Source organism: Alligator mississippiensis, chromosome 4 (genome assembly GCF_030867095.1).
Source record: "Alligator mississippiensis isolate rAllMis1 chromosome 4, rAllMis1, whole genome shotgun sequence".
In the NCBI taxonomy this organism is placed as follows: domain Eukaryota; kingdom Metazoa; phylum Chordata; order Crocodylia; family Alligatoridae; genus Alligator; species Alligator mississippiensis.
In genome coordinates this window covers 124409316-124431102 of record NC_081827.1, presented here as the reverse complement: position 1 = coordinate 124431102, position 21787 = coordinate 124409316, and the positions used below count along the sequence as shown (strand labels likewise).

Genomic DNA, 21787 nt, shown 5'->3' with positions numbered 1-21787 from the left:
ATAGGTTAAGGATGAGTATAAAGAAGGGGCACAAGCAGGCAGAGCCCATTATTCAGACTTAAGGTACATATGGAGTTAAAATTAGTGAGCAATATACAGGACCCTAAAAAAAGGATCTATAAATACATTAGAAATATGATGTTCAGTTTATTAGACTCTGTTGGTCTAATAAAAGATATTACATCTACTCAAAGAAGTTTGCCTTAGAAATATTAGGAAGCTGAAGGAAATTATGGGCATGTAATATAACAGGGAAGGTTTTCTAGGCAGCAAAAAAGGGTCAGAGGATTATAGTGGACCATAAACTGAATATGGAGCTGTTGCAAAAGTAAGATCTCCTTCTTGGTTATATTAACAAAAAACAATGAGTGGAATACATGGGACGTATTCTGCTTAACTTAGCTCTGGTGAGGCCCCAACTAATGTATTGTGTTCTGTTTTGGACACCACATTTTAAGACAGAGGAAGTACACGCTAAAGAGAGTCCAGAAGAAAGCAACCAGAAAAAGGAGTTTAGAAAATATGACTCATAAAAAAAGGTTGAAAGAATTAGGTGCTAAGTGTAGCACAGAAGAGGACTGAAGGGAGGTTTAAGTCCCACAAACTGTACAAAGTTGTTATAAATTACAACAGTGATCAATTGGGAAAACAGTGTTTTTTGGGGAGTGTGGGTAAGACAAGAATGAATTGTCTTAATTTGCAGCAAGGGAGCTTTAAGTTAGTCATTAGGAAATGCTAACTCTACAGGTGGTGCTACCTAGAGACAGGATGTAGAATGGTTGTTGTTGGAATTTATTGAGAACAGGTTAGACAAATATCTAGTTTGAAGATATTTAATCACGCAGTGTACTAGATAACATCTTGTGGTCCCTTTCAACAATGCATTTCTGTGAATTATTGCTCTTGGGGAAGTCTCTGAGCCTAACAATGGAGGAACTGGAATTAGTATGTGCTTGTCCTGAATGGAGAGCCCCCCCTTCCCTCCATTTGCTCCTCCTGGACTGATGATAGGCAGGCACCATGAGATGGTTTGGAATTTTGGCTTACCTGCATAGTGACTATATTATTGGTTGTGTTCATGAGCAGGAGAGTAAAATGTGTTGAATCCAATAGTTCCCTCTCCTTAACCCATGCTGAAAATCTCCTTATGAAAAGTAGATGCAACAGTCAGAGATTGTTCTACACAAACACCCCTATATATGAATCTCATCACTTCTCCAGTGATTCAACGTTGCCTTGCTTGGTTAGGTGGAGCAGCACCTAAATGCAGCTTTCTGGAAATCTCATATACCTCCGTACAGTGCACGGGGAAATAACTGGCAAGCAGGGATCTGTTCCAGTTCTGAAAATCCTCCTAGATGGCAAGCCACTTTGGGATTTTAGCCATGGAGGTATGAATAGAAAAGGACCTGAATCTATCTTTAAAAATCTGGTTCACACTTCACTTTAAGCAGATGCTTAAATCTAGTAATTGTTTTTAACCTGTCCTTAAAATTCAGCTGTTATGTAAGGGGCCCTAAACCATGACTCTTAAATATACTTTGAAAAGAGGCTCTGGACAAATGGGACAACAAGATGTCTTTTTTATCAGCTCTGAGTGACTTTTTACCCTGTTTTCAAAGTTAGAAGCTTTCTCATTTAGACTATTAACCCTATGGACTCCTCAGGGGACATGACAAAACAAACTTTTTTGTGGCTCATAGCATCAGTAGTTAACTTGAGCAAATGAGGTATATTATGGGTAACAGCCACATCAGGATTAAAAATATGTGGTAATAGTCATAGAGTTATAGAAGAGTGGGAATGGAAGGAACCTCAGGAGATTCTCTAATCAAATCCCCTGCTCAAACCAGGTTTATCCCTAAATTGGGCAATCTTCCATATTCTACTGGCAATCAAAACTTCTTTCACTTGTGATAGCCAACTGTGATGCGAAATCAAATGCCATTTTACAGCAGATTGTGCATCTCTTAGTATGTTATGCCTTATTCTTTATTACTTGCTTTTATCAACAGTTAAATAGTTAACATTGTTCACTTTTGGGCTGCACTCATAAAGTTTCAGAATCAATACATCATACTTTTTTTACACCCATGCCTTCAGAAAAGCTGTAGATGTTCCTCCTTCAGTTTACCTTAGGGTTTTTCACAATCTTATAGGTTAGCGACTTATTAAAAAAAAAAAAGATTCTGAATTATAAGATAACACATACTCTTTAAAAATAACCTGGTCTGAGTTGTTTGATTTCAGGTGTGGCAACTGTGCAAACCTCAAGATAAAGATCCCCCCCACCCCCAATGGTTTGTAAACCAGAATTAATGTCAGATTGCTTTCTTTGACCTGTGTTAACTTTGAAGGGTCAACAACAGTATGGGTGCATGTGGATTTTTTTTTTAATTTATTTTTGTTGATGAATGTCTACAGGATGTGGGCCTGTACAGTGAGAAGGATGCAGGTCATTTGTTTGATTAGAAGTGCACTTCAGAGAATGATGGATGTGTTGGGTTGAGAAAGGGGAAGTTCACAGTCAAGTTTTAATTTCTACTGAGAGCATTATTACAATCTTAGCATTAGATATACCCAATTTCCTGTCCTTCTGGTGCTATATAAATTAATGTAATGTAATATGAAAGAAATAAAATTTATGTTCATTCTTTGAACTCACTGGGGTCTCCTGCTTACATTTATGAATGTGCGGCACAGAAAATGTTTCCTTTCAAAATATGTAATTCTCATTCTTCCCTCTAAATATACTGTATAAGTGGACCAAATCCTGCTGTCTTGGTTTTTGCAGCCTTGTATAATTTGGTTCCCTGTATAGAAGATCCACGCAAGCTCTATTTACGACTGGTGATGAATAGGGCTTAATAGCCCAAGGGTGGCATATGAATTCATAGTGGTGAATTTCAACCTGAGATATGAACAAGTTTCTCTGTCAGTAATGCTGCTCTCTCTGTTTCCTTCTGTTGGTCTAGATCAGGGCTAACTGGTGACTCGTGGGCCACATCTACCCTATGAGGATTTAACTCAAAGGCTCTAGGCTTCTGGTCTAGGCACCACACTCCTGCATTGCTCCTGCTGCCGCCGCTGGGATCTGCAGGATTCCCCTTCTTTCTCCAGCTTCTGCTGCCTCCCCTGCCCCTGAAGGCAGGATGAGGTAGCACAGTTCACAGGGTCCAGGCATCCCCCTGATTTGGGGGGGGGTGGAGGCTTGGAAGTGCTTATGCAGCACAATGTGAGGAGGCCTCCAAGGCACCGTGGATTGGGGAGAGGGAAGAGGGCGGCACATGGCAGCCCCTCAGTTGTTCAGAAGTTAGACAGCCCTAGACTAAATGATCCTTGTGGTCTTTTATAATCCTTGTGGTCCTATGATTCTCCCACTCTTGTCTGTGTGTCTTCTTCTATGCTGCCCTTAATGCATTAATACAATCTCACCACATTATCCTCCTTTTCATTTTAATCCCTCTCACTTTATGCACAGGGCCCACGAAAAGAGATATTATTAACTCCTTCCTTCTAGTCCCCCAATACTTTTATTTTGCATGTATGTCTCTGATTCCACTCTCTCTGATAGTCATGCTTCTTTATCACTTATCAAATAAACTCTTAATAAATTACTTGGATTGAAATACAGTGGAAGCTGGTAATTCAAAGGCTGTTAATACATATCACTCAAGATTTGGAGAGACAAGGTCTTCCTAACATGAGCTGCCGAATTTTTCTAGCTGCATTAAAAAGATTGAAGGAGTGATTCAGCCATCAAGGAAAATAGGGGAAAAAGTGAAAATTCACTGAGAAGAAGTTGGTGGAAGTCAAGTTAGTCCAGCATCACAGGGGGACTGTCCCCTTGAGCCATGACAACTGCAAGCTCCTGTTGGCAGACCATCACCTCAGTTTAAAGCTGTTTTACTCTTCAGCTCTGCAAAACATTTGGTTATTAGTTACAGGTTGTTGGGGAAAACAGGTCACTGTCTTCATCTTTACTGGGCATTGAGTGGGAAAAGTAAGAATGGACTAGGCTGGGTTTCTACTTTCTATTTTATCTCTAGAGCAATTATCACCAATTTGAAATATTCAAACTAAACTCATGCTTCTGAGCATGGGGCATTTCACACCTGATGTTGACCCCAGTACCACTGTCATTTTACCAGGTATATAATCAGTATGGGAGTAGGATGGACCATGATCCCAGGCAGATGAAATACGTGGAACATCATTTCAGGGCAAACAAACTAAAAAAGGAGAAAAAGTAAATAGGCACTGTGTCTATAAGGTCACTGAACTTGATACTGCCAGTGCTTTCCACAGTTTCAGTCTAGCAACATCTCAGTCTAGCACTGCTCAGTCTAGCAACATAACTTAACTGACCTTAGCATAGTCTTTTCAGAATAGATGAAAAATGTGATTGCAAACACTCTAAGATCTTGAAACTAGGCAGAGAATATGGGAAGAAGCTATCCCTGAATGTGTTTCCTTTTCTCCGTGTGGAGGGCAAGTGCTTCAGATGCTTTGTCATTTCAGCTTCCAGGGGACAGATTCCTAGCCATTACAAAAGGCAATGCCAGACATTTGTGTTGCTATAAAAGTGCAGTTTGCATTGCTTCAAAGGTGATCACTGGCATACAGACGAGTGAGGAGAGAACTGACTGCATGTATGTTATGGCCCACTGGGTCAGCAGCAGAAAGACTCCCAGCAGACCAGTGAGCTTTTATGAGGGGATTTGAAATAAGTTTACCCTCTGTAACTTGTTGGACAAACTGTGTGATATCCTGTGTGGGAGCTCAGCTCTTTACTGTGTTTGTGGCAACAAACCATGGAGCAAATATTACAAATGCTGTGCATAAAGGTCACTTCAAGCACATGGTTTGCCTCATTCCAGTGCCTCAGTCTGGTTGCTAGGGAATCTCTGTTTTGTGACACTTAGGTGTGGGCACCTCTGATGATGACTAGAAAGATCTGCAACCACTTCAGCATATTGCACATATGAAGAGCTGTGGGGCTTCAGTATCCTGCCATGCAACCAGATGGAGCAGGAGATTGTGACCAGATGGTATCTTTTATGTGCTGAGAGCTGTAGAAGAGATGCAGTTTCATCCCCTTTATGTCCAGGACCATCCTCCATGTTGTATCTACCTAATGGTTGCTCATGAAGCAGCTAGTCAACATCCTTCAGTACTGTAAAGGCAAATATCTGATCTGGAGGGTTGATACAACTATCTGCTAAATAATTCCCTGGCTGTGTCTGATGGAGAGAAAACTGAGGTGGAGTTAGATCCTCTTGCAGGAGCTGGGTGACATCTTTGTGGAAGTCCTTGATGCAAGTCATGCTACTTGGTTTTATTTTTTCATTTTTTTCCTGAGAAGCCACCATCTCCACAGGGAGCTATGGGGTGGCAACGTACAAAGAACTATGATTCAAATGTACCAGGGGTACCTTCCTTTTGGCAGAGAACAGCAAGGCAAGAATAATTCAGCTGAAAGGGACTGACAGGCACATAGGGACTGAAAGCATTGTCCGTGCAAAATGACATCACTGGAAAGCAGCACTGCAGCAGGAAGTTAGGACCCCTCTGGGAGCTATTAAGGGAGAGACCAGTTGTTCTTCCTTTGGCACAGGATGGAGGACTGTGTATTGGTTTGCATTATCTTTTGTCATCTTATCAGACCTCATACAGCTGGTGTGCAGGAGGGAAAGATATACTTTGGAGGAGGCCCACCTCTTCCTCTTTTTAAGTTCAATACTGTGGAATATGGAGCGGCTTAACTCTCAGTAAAACAGTGTACTGTACAAATTCACAGAACTCCTGCTGTCTGTTCTGAGTCTCATTTGCTGGGATTTGGTAGTGTTGTATCTTGTATGTGTGTTTGATTGGTGTTCACTTGTCTCTGACTCCAATGTATGAAAGATCACACCATACACAAAGAAAGACTGCAGGTGTGCTCAGCAGTGAAGTCTCAGAGAGGTTTATTGTCTGCAGGATATGATGCTTTCCCTCCCACTAGCCCATGCTTGCCTGCAACAAGATATTACTTCCTCCATGCCAATAGAAAGTCCCAAGCTTCCCACTGCCTCTTTTATACAGATCAACCCAGATTACTAAGTAAAACATGTTGGGTACTAGGGTTCTGATGCAAGCAAGTGTATACTACGTATATTTGGGAGCCAGAAGTATGCTCTAGCGAGGGCAGTAGTGAGCTTCCAAGCAGTGGTGGTCTGCCAAGCAGTGGGAAATATTTGAAATGAAATTCTTTTTATTAAGTGGTTTGTTAAAACAGCTACTTTGCTTTTCTGTATTTCTTTCTTTGAGGAGAGGTGGTTGATTTTTATTGCTCAATTCCCACCTGGAAGGCTAGCACATTTTGTCCAGTACCTATCCTTTGACCTACCTTACTTAGTTGGCTATACAGGCAGTCCTCAATTTACAACGTCTCGAGTTACAATGTTTCGTACTTACAACATTTATCAATTATCACCCTGTTTCAATTTTATGATGCCAGTTTCAATTTTACGACGTTTGATCCCATGTGACGCCTTGCCAGTGAACAAGTTCGCTGCGTCACTCATCTCCCTGGAGAACATCTGTCCAAGCTTCCTTGGACACTTTCTTTAAGAAAGCAGACAAGCCTCCAGAAAAACCTGCAGCCAAGACTCTTGAGAAGACTCCAGCTAAGAACCCTTCAAAAAGTCCAACCAAGAGCCTTTCAAAAAGTCCAGCAAAATCACCTCAAAGAAGTCCTTCCAAATCAATATGATTGCTATTTAAAATATAAATATATTAATGTAGCTATATTACTCATCTATAATTGATCGAGTACAAAATTCTGGGTTATTTTGGGTGAAAATGGGGTATCGGGCCTTGGTTCAGGAACCAATCCCCCATTTATAACATTGTTTCTTATGAGAAAATTGGTTCCGAGTTACAACGTTTCAACTTAAGATGTGACGTTCAGGAACCGATTGTGTCGTAAGTCCGAGGACTGCCTGTACATGGGAATTACATTCCTTTCTGGCATAGCTTTCAGGCTCCCTGGAAAAGGTAAGTGGCAAGAGGCAAGGACCAGTTCCCAGGAAAGGAACACAGAAACAGGACAGGCTTAACTAACCAACAAGACAGTAATGAATGGACAGGCAGAATAAAAAGAAAACAGGATATGTTTCCAAATCATATCATTATATTAATTCTCCTGTCCTTCCTCCTCCATGTGAGAGACCAGGAACAGCTTTGTCCCTGGGAGTATAGGCTGTCACAGAACAGAGCTGTAGTCTTGGACTGCCATTGGAAGTCTACCCCTTTGTACTCCTTAGTGGGCCTAGAGGTTTTTTTGAACCTCTTCAGCCCTTTCCAGGACCACAAAAGACAAGGCAGAAAACTCCTTTGTGGAGAATCCTGAGGCATGAATGCACAAGGCATGGATACACCCATGGATATACAAGATCGGGGGCTCCTCTGTTTCCTCTCCTGCACATGAGAGCAACCTGGTTGCCTGCTCTGTTGCAGTTTGTAGGTACCACCAAGCCTGAAGAATGGGATCTGGGGAGGCATTGGGAAGGGTTGCTGCTGGGCACGTAAAGGAGCAGATGCTGGGGAGGCATTCTGATGTTGGGGTGGGTGATGGGGCTGGTTGGTCCAGGAGATAGCAGTACTTGCAGACCCCCTCCCCTTCTAGTACCATATTAATGGTCTCTCTTCTACCCCTGCCACCCGAGCCATCTTGTTACAATTCACAGTAGTGACAGGTAGCTCCATATAGCTCAACTGCCACCAGTGTAAAGTATTCCCAGATTGTGAGGTGGGTCCTGCAGTGGTGAGGAGGCTCATTTTCTTCCTCACTGTTCTTTCCCGCTTAAACCTCTTTCATTCTCATGGTATTTTGACTTTGCATTTTACATTTATGGAAAAGAGTGTACTCTCTTTCATAGTTCCAAGTTCCCTTCCTTGAAATGATGCAGGGAAATTGGAGTCAAAATGGCCACCGGTTGATTTCCTATTCTGAGGTTGGAAAAGGTTGCGACATATTATGCTTTGATAAGGTCACAACATTGGGTTATTTCAGAATGAATATTTGTTGCCAGTTTTTGCAGTTTGTCAAAACATTTTAGAACTTGGATTTTTCAATGATCATAAACCATCTTTCCCCAGGTTTTTCAGTATGGTAATGAAATAATAAAACTGTTGTTGCCTAACTCTGTACACAATACAAATAAATAATAGTGATATTTAAAGAAAATAGTTTGTGAATAACTCATAATCTGAAAATTATTTGGTTTAGTTGTTCAAGGCCAAATTTGCTATTCTTTTATTCTAACTGAATAATTTTTTTTATGTCAGTTTGGCCCTCAGTGAATCATTTTGAGACAATGAGTGGATTCTGATACCCTTAGTTATTTGAGTATTTATTGCTTAGGCTAAGAATTACCATATTCCAGAATGTTCCAGTTGATTTTACAGTATTCATGTATTAAGGTACTATTCAGTATGATTTCAGGCATTTGCGGACAAGAGAAAAGTAATGATTCACTAGGCAAAAAATGGAGCTATGTGCCTAGATTTTGATACGCTTACACTGAAGAGTCTATCAGGCTGCTGGAGTCTATCAGGTTTCACTGGAGTCAATGGGACTGAGTGCAGGATAATGGCCTAATTGTTAAGAAAGAATGTTAAAATATTGTCTATAAAAATAATCCCACCACTTCTGTAATGTAAAAAGGCCATAGGAGCAAAAATGTAAAAAGAACAGATACAGAATTGAGATCCTGAATTTGAATAATTAATCTGAATCTGCATTTTCTAGGAAGTAAATGTGACTTTATAACATGATTATTACACAAATCAGTCCCATTGTTAGGATCAAAATGCATTTAAATATATTCTTTTTATAAAAAATCTTTAGTGAAGAGAAGTATTGTTGCACAATGAATAGATTTTATAACCATTGTCTCAGCCTCACCATTGTCTCAGCCTTTTTTGGTTTTCCAAGGTAACTTGATGTAATGGCTTTCAGGAAGAAGATAACTATTGTCAGGTTTTAAGAACATAAGAAGTGCCATACTGGATCAGAACAATTAGGCACGTCTACACGTGCGCCTTAATGTGCATTAGCCTATTTAAAGCATCGCTTAAAAATTGTGCTTTTTAATGAGCATTAAAATAAGCTAATGTGCTTTAAGCCTCACTTTAAAAGATGCTTTTTAGTTAATGAACATTAAGACAGGCTAATGCTAATTTTCCTAGTACCCTACAATGGAGGTACTAGATTAAATGCACAATAACTAAAGTGAGTTAATGCACATGTAGCTGTGCCCAATGGTACATCTCTCTCAATAGCCTGTGTCCAACAGTGGCAAGTAGATGTTTTAGAGGGAAGTATATGAATGTCTCTAGTGATTTATCTTATGTCATACCCTCCCTGCTAAAAACCATCGTTGGTTTAGGAGTGTCAAAAGATACATCCCTGATTGTTCAATAGCCCATAATTAACCTGCCCTCCAGGAAATTGTCTAAACCCTTTTTTAAATCCAGTTATACTACCTGCCTCTACAACCTCCTGTGATGATGAGTTCCACCAGTTAACTATGAATTGTGTTTTGATAGCATGTTCAGTATCATGTGCATTCCCAATCTTATGAGACTAGAACATTTATCATTTTGATTAAAAAAAATACTTTAAGAAGCATATTCTGCTTGGGGGATTCTAGCTCAGGATGTACCTTTAATAGCAGCTATGGAAGTAGGGATCAAGCTACGTAAGATCTTCAGACTGGCTGTACAGAGTCAAAAAGGCTCCTAAACCTTTGGTTTCCTTTAACAGTTTCCTTTAAACCAGAGGTTGACCTAATCTTGGGGGTTCAGGCATCATAATGTGTCTTGATCAAAATTAATACACATATGTTTTAACTTATTTATTGGCAAGCTTCATTTTTTAAGCATGCAAGAAAGTTAAGAACATATAATAAGATGACAGAAACAGAAGTTGTCATTACCCCCCAGAAAGATTCTATTTTATGGTACTTCAACCATTATTTTTAGCTTCTGTACACAGCAATGAGATGTCGTATCTAACCATTGCTTTCTGCTAGTAGCATTCAACAAAAGCAATATCAAGCAGTCCTTTTTGACATGATAACGAAGTTAGACAACAAAATTACTTAACCCTGTTACTGTGAACAAAAGGAGTCTACCATAAATGTCAAGTTGCATTTATGTATGAATAGGCTCAAAACCAGCATCACTCCAAAAAATGAAGACTGCAGCTGCACAAGACACAATTTTTTTTTAAATTGTTTTTACTTGCAGGTTCATTATGTTAAATGTCAAATGCTTTTACAAAGCCATTCAAAAAAATTCAGGCTCCTTACTAAACTCTGTCCTGCTAGAAGTCAGGGGAAGTCTTGGCAAACAATGTAAGTGGTTAAGGTACTAACACAGACTCTTATTTGGCAGGAGAAATACTTGAATTTTCTTGATGGAAACTGAAAATTCACTTAAACTTTTAAAATATATTATATGTTTCATGAATATGAAATGTACTTTTTAAGTTTAGATTACATTATTTTAAAATGAAATCAATTTTTTAACTCTCTCCATTATGAGAAAATGTAGGTTCTACCTTTTATGAAAATGTTGCAGTCTCTGGGAAATATTGGACCCTTGGGCCTACAACTGTGTTAAAGTGTTCATATTCTTTCCTTCCTTTTTGCTTCTTTGACTTTGTTAGAGTTGTATTTTTTTCATTAGGAGTTCCTCTCCAGTTTTTATTAACCTTTTAGTTATTTACTACCTGTACATTTTAGTCTGTATTTTACCCCATGCAGTTTGCAAAATCTGGTTGTGTCCATACTGTGCCCTGTTTTAATATCAGTTCATAACAGAACAGAGTATAGGTGATGCGTAGTGGGTGCATGGGGGTGTATGTACACCCCCTGAGAGCGCTGGTGCCCTGCTCTGAGAGTGAGCACTCTCAGCTTAGGCGACGGGCAGGGGGGCAGGTAGAGTGCTGGTGCCTCCCCCCCGAGAAGTCCTGCTGGCACTTCTAAGCACACCGTTGGCACTTGCAGGCTCAGTGTCTGGCACGGGGTGGGGGGGAAACTCCACCCCCCCTCGGCCACTGACACCACTGCAGCTACCTGCAGACAGTTCCTGCTCAGCCTGCCTTCACCGCTGATGCCTGCGGTACCACCTGCAGGCGGTCGCCATGCCCCCCCAGCCTCAGGAGGCATGCATTGGCTATGGAACAGAGACATCTCATTTTTGTTTTATAAAGAAAAAACATTTTCTCTTTTTATTACATTTTTATTATTTGAAGTATTTCCTATCTCTTCTCTTTCTTCTTCCTTAAATATTTCTCCTGGGAAGTATGAAACATTTTAACTCCACCCAAATCCCAAGGGAATTGTGAGCATTTAGGGGCTAACTTTTAAAGGTATTTAAACATCTAAGGGCATGCAGATGCTAGCTCCACACCTGCTGTTTATACCAGTTGCTCATTTTGAAAGGTCAATTTTTAACTGTTTTCTCTCTCAACAAAAAATGAGAGGTTGCTGGCATGTGATCCTACTTCCTGCCTTTTCTAACTTTAAGGGCCCTGCTGATACTGGCATGTGATCCTACTTCCTGCCCTTTCTAACTTTAAGGGCCCTGCTGATACCCTTCACAAGGGTAAGTAGTACCTCATCCTGCTGCAAATAAACTCTTTTGAGTCAGTGAAACAACTCACAAAGTAAGGAACTCAGTATGAATATAGGGACTAGAATTAGTCTCTAAATAGGGTGTGTGTATACTAGCACAACTCTTGGCTTAGACAGTTTTGCCAAGATAAATATGTTTGAGCTGACGGATTTACCTACTCATTTTGAAGCACTTTACGGATCTTTACTTAACTGCAAGATTGTGGACTAATCATTTTGATGCTTCAATAGCCTGGCCAGGTACTGTTTTCAGGCTGACAATTCACACCTGTAACAGAGCCTAGAAGCTACAGATGGAATTCTAATACCTTGTCCAATCTAGTTTCAAGTGCCTCAGGTGATGGGAAGGCAATCTTTTTCCTGGGAGCTGATGTGGACAGGCAGCATTTGCATTGCTAACACAAAGCCAAAACACTTTTACTGAAGATTCTAATCTGAACTCCTTGCTTTAGGAATTTAGCCTGAGTAGAGGAATACTGGCTAACCAGCCTAGAAATATTTTCTTGGTTTCTGGTATTCTATGTATATTATAGGAAATATCAATATACTGAGATGTTTACTTGCCTGCAAGCAGTTGCAGTTAATGGAAATGGAGGATGCTCAGCACCTTAAAGAAACAAGCCTAAAGTGGCAAAACTTTAGTAAAAGGCATCAACGTTCCTTTGAGTTATATGCTTAGTACTCACTTAGCTGTTTGCTGAATGGAAAGCCAAATGTGTAATGCTAAAATTCTTTTGGGTTGATGTGGCTGATGGGTGATTTTTCTCAGAATCTTCCCAATAAAATAAATGACAGCGAGTCTGTTGTTACTGTGAGTGTGCAAAGGACAATAGAAAAAAAAAACTTGTACTGAGTACCACTGAAGATCTCTTCCTAGGCTAATTCTCCCCATTGAACAGAATAACAGACACCTCTAATATAGAAAACAGTTTTACTTATATTATATAAGCATAGAACCTCCCTTAGCCATTTGGCATGATGATAAACCTTGAAGCAACCACTGACTTGCAACTATCACCAAGGTGCTTTGTAAATTAGTGTTCCACACCAGTACACTGTGCTCCTGACAGCTCACAGAAATGCTAACATTACTTTACTATTTTCTTTTTGGAGGGTGGTTATTTCACTTGAGTAAAAAAAAAAAAAAAAAAAAGTTGAATCCAACATGGATACATAAGAGCTGTGAAATAACTAAAGCAAGAATGAAGAGAAATAAAATGTTTTTCAGCTGCTTGACATAGTCATTCAGAAGATTTTAAACTTGAGTTTCTCAAATATTTTGTGAATAAATATCTGTTGGCGTACCTTTTCTGAACAAGTGAGAATGATTGGAAATAGGTTAACAGCGCAAACATTTTCACACTGCTTTAGTTTTTATTTAATGCACTTCAATATAGTTCATAAAAAGAAGGCAATACACAATTTAAAAGTAAAAGTTAAAACTGAAAAAGAGTTTGTGATCTAAGGCACACTTTTTAAAGGAAATTTAAGGACTCAAATCAGCCAAATGCAAATGTAAAGGTTTAATTCCATTTTTCAGTAATGGCTCTTTTCAGTGAAAGAGATGAATGTTCAACACAAGTTCCGCTAAACAGTTTTCATAATCAGAAAGAATTAAAAAGATAGTAATGATTTTAGTTGAGCTTTCATCTGATGTTATTGAGGTTTTAACTGAGAATATGATGGAAAGTTCAAACTGGCTTGCATTCTGGTTGAGGTGATCTTCTGCAGTAGTTAAGTTACGATGGCATGGAGCTCAATATGGGAGAACTGACCCTACAGGTTTTCCAGCCCAGACTGAACTGAACCCTGAAGTTGTGACTAGATTGCAACTGGTTCTTAAGCTAGCCAGTTGAGCCACCTGTGAATACAGTTTTGACATATTGTTAGATTTTAAAGATTTGTTTTATGCTCATGTATATTAAGAAAAAAAATTAACTGCATCATAAACAGGTTTCAAAGGTATCAGACTTTTAATCATCTTATTCTTCCACTTCAGAGAAGGGAGCAGGCAAGGACCTTTGCAGGACCTGTTTTCGAGAAAAGGAAGAAGTTACTGTCATTTGATTAGCTGTATTTGCTTCTGTTGAGATTTATTATTTATAGAATTTATCTTGGTGTTTAGTCACATGCGTTAAACTTTTAAAATAAGAATGCTGAAGTCTTAAAAATAACATGCTGCAACATTTAGCAAAACCTGAAAGAGAGACCATCCTTAGATTAATTCTTAAGGTAAGAAGCGGCTATTAAAATCAAGTAGTTTAATTTCCTCCATAATGTAGGCCATAGGCCTACATTAGCTGACATTAGCTACATTGCTGACATTTAGGTCAGCAATTCCTGCATTGAGCCAAAGTGATTATAAACTCATCTAGAGTACAATTCTGTTTCACTTACAATGGCCTTCCATTTGATAGCTGATATTTCTCAGTTTCTTGAGTGGACTAACGTGGCTGCTTTACACAGATTTCATTTTCCCCCTTGCCCACTTGGGACTATAGATATATACACATAATAGTTGTCTTTTAAATCTTTTTTTAATTAAATAAACCTGTAGCAATTACAGTTCAGTTTATTTTTTTGATTTATTTTCTTTTTACAAAGGAACTTCACAAGCAGATTTCACAAATTCTTTGTGAAATCAAAACCATAGATTATGCATGTCAGCATACATGCATAGTAAAATGATAAACGTGAGTCATGTACATACAAACACACACACACACAAAGAAAACAAGGCACTGTTAAGAATGTACAGGTAGTAAATGACTAAAAGGTTACATAAAAACTGGGGAGGAATTCCTAATGAAATTTACAGCAGTAGTTCATATTAAGTGCACTAAAGCTGTAGATAGCTTAGGGGTTCTCTGTTTAAAAGCCCAACTCTATCCCTCTTGCCATATGTATTGGATCCCACGTTGGTAGGTGAATAAATTGCTCCGATGTGGTTGCTAGAACGAACTAAAAAGTCAGCCAAGCGTTGCGTCACACATGTAGCAGTGTTGCATTTCCGTTTCTCTAAGCGGTGACTGTAACATAAAACAAAACGAGTCAGGGTGAAGTCTAAGGATGAGCAATCAAATGTGCCACTTCTGAAAGGCATTTGAACAGTGATAATGTAGGAGTTTTTAATGTGAGCACAAATACGTTAACATTACAATCTTCCTGCCACCTACTTTGTGCTTGAAAAAAATATTGCACCGTATGCTATTATCAGTTTTAATAATAGGAGTAAGTTAAATGCAAGACCTCAAGACTCATGTGTCATTTGCATTGATATTCAGCACAGTAGTTTATGGCATCTACAGAACCTGTAATGCTAGTATAGTTAAGACAGTCAGTGAAAACAATGACTAAATGTTTCTCTTTAAGCTGAACTTTTGAGGCTATTTACAGAACTTGCTGATACCATGAGAGCGATTGACACTATTGTAATCACTTACATTTATTTAGGTCTCTTAGTCTTTCAGGGGTAACATCATGCTCCCATTGGAGTCAATGATAAACCTCTAATTAAGTACAAAGGAAGTGGGGCTCAAGACACTTTCTTCAAAATACTGGCTAAAACCAAATAGCAACTGAGCATCTTTCTTTTCTTTTATGTTCTGCACCTCTGAAGATTTTGCTCTGTGCAAACAAAATCTTTACTATTAGAAGCAGTCACTTCTTGACCAGAGCACAGCAGTGTGGCATTACAGGCCTTGTAGGAGGGAAACATTTTTTAAAAGAACCTTATTTTCTTACAGAGTTCCACTTAAATATCATATCCCAAAAGAAGCTTAGCTTTGAAGTTTTATGCAACACAACTTACTCTGCTGAGTTTATAGAATATACTTCAGATGGAATCTAGCATTTAAATGAGTTATCATAATAAAATTTTGGCTCTAGAGAAATCAGAAATTTCAATCTTTCTGTTCAGACTTCTAAGCCAACCTTAAAAATGGACACTCTCTACTCTATTTTTGACAGTGTTTCCTGAGCTAAGGACAATTTGTTTGGAAGCTTTTGCTGTTATTATTTCAAAATAGTCCATATGTTGACATGACATGGCAAAAGTAAATAATAATTTGAGATAAGAATCGTTGGCCTGTTCTTGTATATAGTAAGAAACTCAGCAATGTTGCTTATTAACTAATTCCTCATAAATGTACAATTCTATTAATTAACTATCCATGCCATCTAAAATATCACATTATCATTTTGCAACGTGATGAAATTAGACACTGTAGTAAATGTCTGAGTAATAACAGCTGGCTGGAAAATGGGTGCTAGTTTATAAGATTTAAAAAAATATGCCATTATATTCCAGTTATAGTGATTTTTTGGGGAGTGGGAATGTGGGCGTTCTCCTAGTATGTCTTTCTGTTGACTTCAAGTGGAGCTGGAGCTGGTCCCTAAAGCTGGAGGAGAGATAAAGTACTTGTTCTAGACATCCAGGCAATAATATATTGTGTTTAATGAATGGGAAACTTGCTACCCTGTTTTACTTTTAAAAAATTAACTAATATCCGATTTTAAAGAAATATTTAAGCTGTTCATTATGACAAAGCTCTCATTGTTTTTAAATGGAGCAGAATCAGGCTTCAAACTATAAACTGGAATTTTTTTACACTAGTAGGCCCTGTAAAACTGATGCAACAAACCATGTCTTGGTTGTAACAGAACACAGTTGAACCAAATGACCTCAGGGTTGTTGGGTCACTAGGCACCTGATCCATCAATTGTTATTCAACTGTGTAGTGTCACTGGGGCTATCACCTGGGAGAAGACAACCAGACTGGGTCACTGATGAGCAGGATATCAAGTGCCAGAGTCATAAAGACACTGTTTTGCAAAAAAATATATTTTAAATTATGAGAACTCTTTTAATGCATGTATCTAGGGCTCTGTGTTTATTACCCACATTTATTTTGGAAGGTAATCAGTTTGGCATGTAACAATGATTCTTCAGTGTGGGATACACAAATCTGATCAGAAGCTACCATACAAAAGATCTGCTTAATGAAACTATTCACCCAAAGACCCAATAAGACAGACTAAATGACATAACTATTTTTTCTTAGGATTAATCAAGGTCATTTATCATTTAGCATAAACTCCAAATTCTTTTAAAAGCACATTAAAAAGTTCATGGACAATACATTTATAAACCTATAGAGGTAAATGTAGTCCAAACTAAATTGTAGCAAGGTAAATTGTTTGTGATTCACTCGATCATGAAATTAGTGTTCAGTTCAGAAATTAGTGTTGAATTCTCTCTACAAGTTAGTTCCCTCTCCCCTACTCCTCTCTTAATTCAGGCTTCAAAAATTAATATTGACATAAAAAAACCTTAAAATAAACATTGTTTTTGCAATGTAACCTAAAAATGTTGTGCTTTTATTACCTGAAAGTTCAGGAACATAAATTATAGCTTTTTTAAAAAAGCTTATAAAATGTCTGGTTTACCTATTTGCTTTTCTAACTTTATTATTTTGGTCATAGTTCATTTTTTCTTAAGTTGAGATAGTTTGCAGTAATTCAAAAAACACTTGCAGAATGGCAAGAAGGATATTTTAAGGTCTGCCTAAGAATCGAATCCCTAAAATTGAGTAAATACGAGAACAGAAAACTCTCTAGCACAAACTGCACTACTAAATGTAATTACAGCTGAATTGTCTAAAAGAATGTAGAAGAGATGGATACCTTTTTAGCTTTCCTGCCTGTTTTGGCATTCCCTCACTAAATCCCAAGAGTGCGTTCCTTGACATGACCGGCAATATCCATCCTTGTCTGTTGGAAGTCCCATCAGATAGGTCATCAGCCACAGACAATAGTCTTTACAAACAACAAAATACAAAGTTAAGCTGAATAGCCCTATTTTTCTCAAAGTATCTGAAACACAATGGCAAGAAGTTTAGTATATTAGTTTGAAATATTGCATTTTTCATTAAAAATAAATAACCATGTTCACTACTAACCTTTCTATAGGTGTAGCTTCCAGGTAACTTAAAGTAACTGAGAGTATAATGAAGACAACTGGCAGTTTTAGGTTGCACATCTTTCCTTCCTAAGGTTTCTGGAAAAAATAATTGTTCAAAACTAAAAGAAATCCCAAGTACAATTAGGCATATACTAGTTCTCATCCTTGGGCTGTTCTAAACAAGTAAGAACAAGGCTCTTTCACAAACTAGAGTAAAAGCTTCTTCAAACTTGAGTGACAACAAAGCAGGGAAATTTAGATGGCTTTCTATAATAAATGTCTTTTCCCATCTGAGATTAAATCCTCCAAATATCCCTGCTTTTCATTCTCCTACATTTTCTAAACTTGAATATAAACTGTAGCTGAAATCAGAATTTGAACCCTTTCTTTGAATAATACTGTTAATTGATAATGAAGCAGATTGTGCTCTTTCTAAAGCATTTGTGTAGCACTGTACTTTAAATAGCAGAAAAAGGGAAATCACTTACCTTTAGTGGTCAAAGAATGAACTGATGAAGTTCAGTACACGTCTGTATTAGCAGCAACAATTCCACGCTTGCATCTGGCTCTGGAGTATCCCTTTCCCCCCCCCCTCCTGCCTGGCAAGTAATACAGCTCTTATATACCCTTCACACCTTTCTCAGCTCTGACATCAGGCAGCACAGAGAGACTGTCATTAATTTCCATCCCTATAGATAGAAAGTGCCCCAGAGAGGAGCAGAGGCAGATGGGTCATTATTACATTAACACATCAGTAAATATTAACCTAGCATATGCAGGATGCCCTTATGAAGGAAGTGTAATAGCCTATTGCACATCAGGACAGAAGCCACAATTTTACAGTTCTAATAAGATGCTGAGGTAATATTTCCTGTGGGTGTTTTCAAGGGCTAAATAGGGTAACAAACATTATAAAGAAACCAAGAATAAATGAAACACCAGATCACAAGTAACTGAAACAAATAAACAGAGGTAGTGGAAATAATGAAAAAGAGAAAATAAAATTAGAGGTTCGTAATAGGCATTCATATAGAAAACTGAATGGCAGAAAAAAATGACATGGAGGGATGTAACCATGTAACCAATAGGAATGGGGGGAAAGCAGGGTGGTGGGGGAGGAAGGATATAATTTAAGATGACCAGCAGGAAAACATTCAAATAAATAAAATAGAAATTGTATGATGATTTCAGTAGAGTAAAAGTAAGTATAAGGTTTTCACTACTAGGTTCTTACTTTAGTACAGAAAAACAACATTAAATGAAGGTTATTAAGGTTGCAAAGCTAATCAGTTAAAAATTAGGATGTGACAGAATTAAAGCTGCTTGTGCCAATGTATTTGCCCCCGCCCCCGTGCATATGCAGTAACATACAGGCTAACTGTTTAAGACCCACTCATGTGACATCAGAGACAAAATCCCATTTTTCCAAAATGACACCAAGCCAGATTTTCAAACACATTCTGATTCACAAAGATGCAGATAGGTACTTCCCATATTATCAAAATTGCCTAAACAGGTTTGTCTCTTGCTCTGTTGATTGCAGTGGGAACAAGACCATTCATTTGCATAGCCACTTCTATAGGGCCAACTAGGTGCTTCTCTGTCTCTTAAGGTACTTAAATCACTTCATAAAACTGGCCCCTTAGGCATTTACAAACTTATGTCTTTGTTCAAAGTCAATGGGAGTTTAACTCCTAAGTGCCTATATCTGTTTTGAAATTGGGAATTGCTTCTGACCATTTTAATTACTGTCTTAATTATGCTAGCACACTATACTTTTTATTTTTCCCTGGATGTGTCTACATGAGATGCTTTATTGCACAGTGGAATAAATTACTGCACAGTAAGCGTCACCATCTACACATGCAGACCCTTGCTATGCAGTAAATTGCTCCTCTTGGTAGTTAATTTACTACCTGTAAATGCAAGTAGCAAATTAGCTGCCGAGTAATTACTGTGCAGTAAGGCATGTGTAGATGGCTGGCACCCAGGCAGCTACAGTTGGATCCTGGAGCTCCCCCTGGCTGCTTCAGGGTGGGCAGAGCAGGGCAGGAGCAGCCCTGGACTCAACTGCCTCTGTCAGGATTAACTTGCTCCCAACCTGGGTTCACTTGTAGCACCTGAGAGCAGTTTAATGCTCCTGAATTTACTGTGCAGTAAATTCAAGCACATTAATTGCACATGTAGATACTCCCACTTACTACATACTTCTTGGCTTCTAGAGCACTCATTCTCAATGAGAGTGCTGGGGAGATCTTTTAAAGGGTGCCACAAGAAATGTGAAGAAATAAGGGAGGTGTGAGGAAATAAGCAGATGGGGGCAGGCTCAGGTTCTCCTTGTTTAGCTGCTCCTCTGCCCCCACTGCCTAGCCCAGTGTTTCCCAGACTTTTGATACCCAGGGCACACTTTTTTTTTTCTGGATTAAAATTGGTGGCACACTTGAGTCTTGCATGTGAAAAAGGGAGTCGGGGAAAGCAGTGGTGGCGGCACAAATTCAGTTAGCAGATGTCTGGTTCTAGTGCAGCAACTCACCAGCCAGAAGCTGCATGCACACCATAGCTGGAGAGTGGGACAGTGAGAGAAATGCATATGGTTTGGGTGTAAGAAAAGTTCTTCTCAGGGGAGGTAGTGTCAGGCTACAGTGGGGCAGCAGCCTTTCCGACAGGGTACACAGAACTGCTCCACTGTGCACCATGGAACCAAGGGGGGTGGTCAAAAACAAACTCTTCCACTGTCCATCACTGTGTGATGCAAGATACTGGGCAAGACGGACTGGTGGTCTGACCCAGTAAATAACAGTTCTTATGTCATTATGTCTGCCTTGAGTACATGGAAGAAGCAAAACTGAAACTCATGATGTCCTAGGACTACTATATTTTCTCTTAGGCCAAGAACACTTTGATGGAGATAGGGGAAAAACCTGTCTGGTTAGGGTAGCTTCCTGAGGATTACAGAATATTTGTAATACAGATGAAATTTTCAGAAAATTAAAGAATGCAGGGGCAACATGTAGGGGGTGCACGCGGGTGCACATGCAATCCCTGAGCGTGGCTGTGCACCCCCTAGAAAAAGGCACTGCTGACACTGTAGGTGGTACCTGTGGGTGGCCGCCTGTCGCCCCCTGCCCCCAGTGCCGATACCGCCAGCGGCGTCTGCGGGTGGTCACCAACCCCTGCCTCCTCCCCTGCCGCTGACAGCACCAGTGGTGTCTGCAGGAGTTCCCGCTTACCACCGCTGCACTTCTGGCACTGCCGTGCCTCGCCAGGGGCACACATCATTCATGAAAGAATGAGTGATTATAAAACAAATTCTAGTGAGAAAACTTCTGCCACTGGTGATTTTTCTTTAGTAAACAAAGGTAAATTTACTACTCCTCTGTAAAGAAACACCAAAACTATTGCTATTGCAAGTTTCAAGATTTTGCAGGAAACCCAAGCAGTGCTAACATTGTTCAAATAAATTGCAGACAAATATTTTTATTGTTGACAAAACAGCCACTTTAGCCTAATGCCAGTCTCAGAAATTGATGAACTGTCCATTGAAATGTTCTATAAAGGAAACTCCATCAGAGATCACGTATGGAAAATTTCATCCCAAATTGTTATAATGTGATAAATTTACAGTCAATCAAAGTGTGAAACTTGTTGGTACTTAACCAATATTTTTTTAACTTGATTGTCTACAATAATATACCTAAATTCACACTGGGAGATGGCTGAGCTGGAGTCTTCAGAGTCATAAGATTGCTAGGTGCCTTTCTCCCATTGAATTTTTTTGAAAAACCCCAGCCTTAAATATATGTCTTGATTTACAGAGGTAATAAACAAGCATCATCTGCTGGCAACAGAGTTAAAGAGAGTCAGTTTGGCCTCAGATACATTGCTACCCTTAGACTGCAGGTGCTTACAGAAGTTACATTTTTTATGTGATGAGTGCTCTACAGCCGTAATATAACAGACGTCAAATGTTCATGGTTGCAGAGCACTTTTCAAATTGTCAGTTGCACAAAAATGTAACCCTTATCTGATGAAGTATCATTCAGGGGCATTCTAGGGCAAAGTGCCTTAGGGAACCTGCACACAGGTTTCCTGCAAGTGTTAATTTTGGGTGATTCTGCCCACATCCCATATGGTTTTA

General features: G+C 39.0%; 2 protein-coding genes across 3 annotated transcripts in view; one reads left to right on the top strand and one right to left on the bottom strand.

Annotated features, from left to right (window-relative positions):
- LOC106736949 (solute carrier organic anion transporter family member 1A2) overlaps nucleotides 1–21787 on the top strand; it is an 87646-nt gene that overhangs the window by 794 nt on the left and 65065 nt on the right. The window lies entirely within an intron of this gene.
- IAPP (islet amyloid polypeptide) lies at nucleotides 13040–18441 on the bottom strand. The gene is made up of 4 exons (XM_019489606.2): nucleotides 18138–18441; nucleotides 17648–17745; nucleotides 17373–17504; nucleotides 13040–14716 (listed from the first exon to the last, which is right to left on the bottom strand). The coding sequence occupies exons 2-4, from the start codon at nucleotides 17725–17727 to the stop codon at nucleotides 14527–14529; spliced, it is 402 nt and encodes a 133-aa protein (XP_019345151.1). The 5' UTR covers nucleotides 17728–17745; nucleotides 18138–18441; the 3' UTR covers nucleotides 13040–14526.

What these genes read in the sequence shown, in the direction of transcription:
- IAPP (XM_019489606.2), bottom strand. Translation starts at nt 17,727, where the DNA reads ATGTGCAACCTAAAACTGCCAGTTGTCTTCATTATACTCTCAGTTACT. An exon ending in GAAGCTACACCTATAGAAAG is followed by an intron (nt 17,505 to 17,647) that starts GTTAGTAGTGAA and finishes TTGTTTGTAAAG; the next exon opens with ACTATTGTCTGTGGCTGATG. An exon ending in CAGGCAGGAAAGCTAAAAAG is followed by an intron (nt 14,717 to 17,372) that starts GTATCCATCTCT and finishes TTTATGTTACAG; the next exon opens with TCACCGCTTAGAGAAACGGA.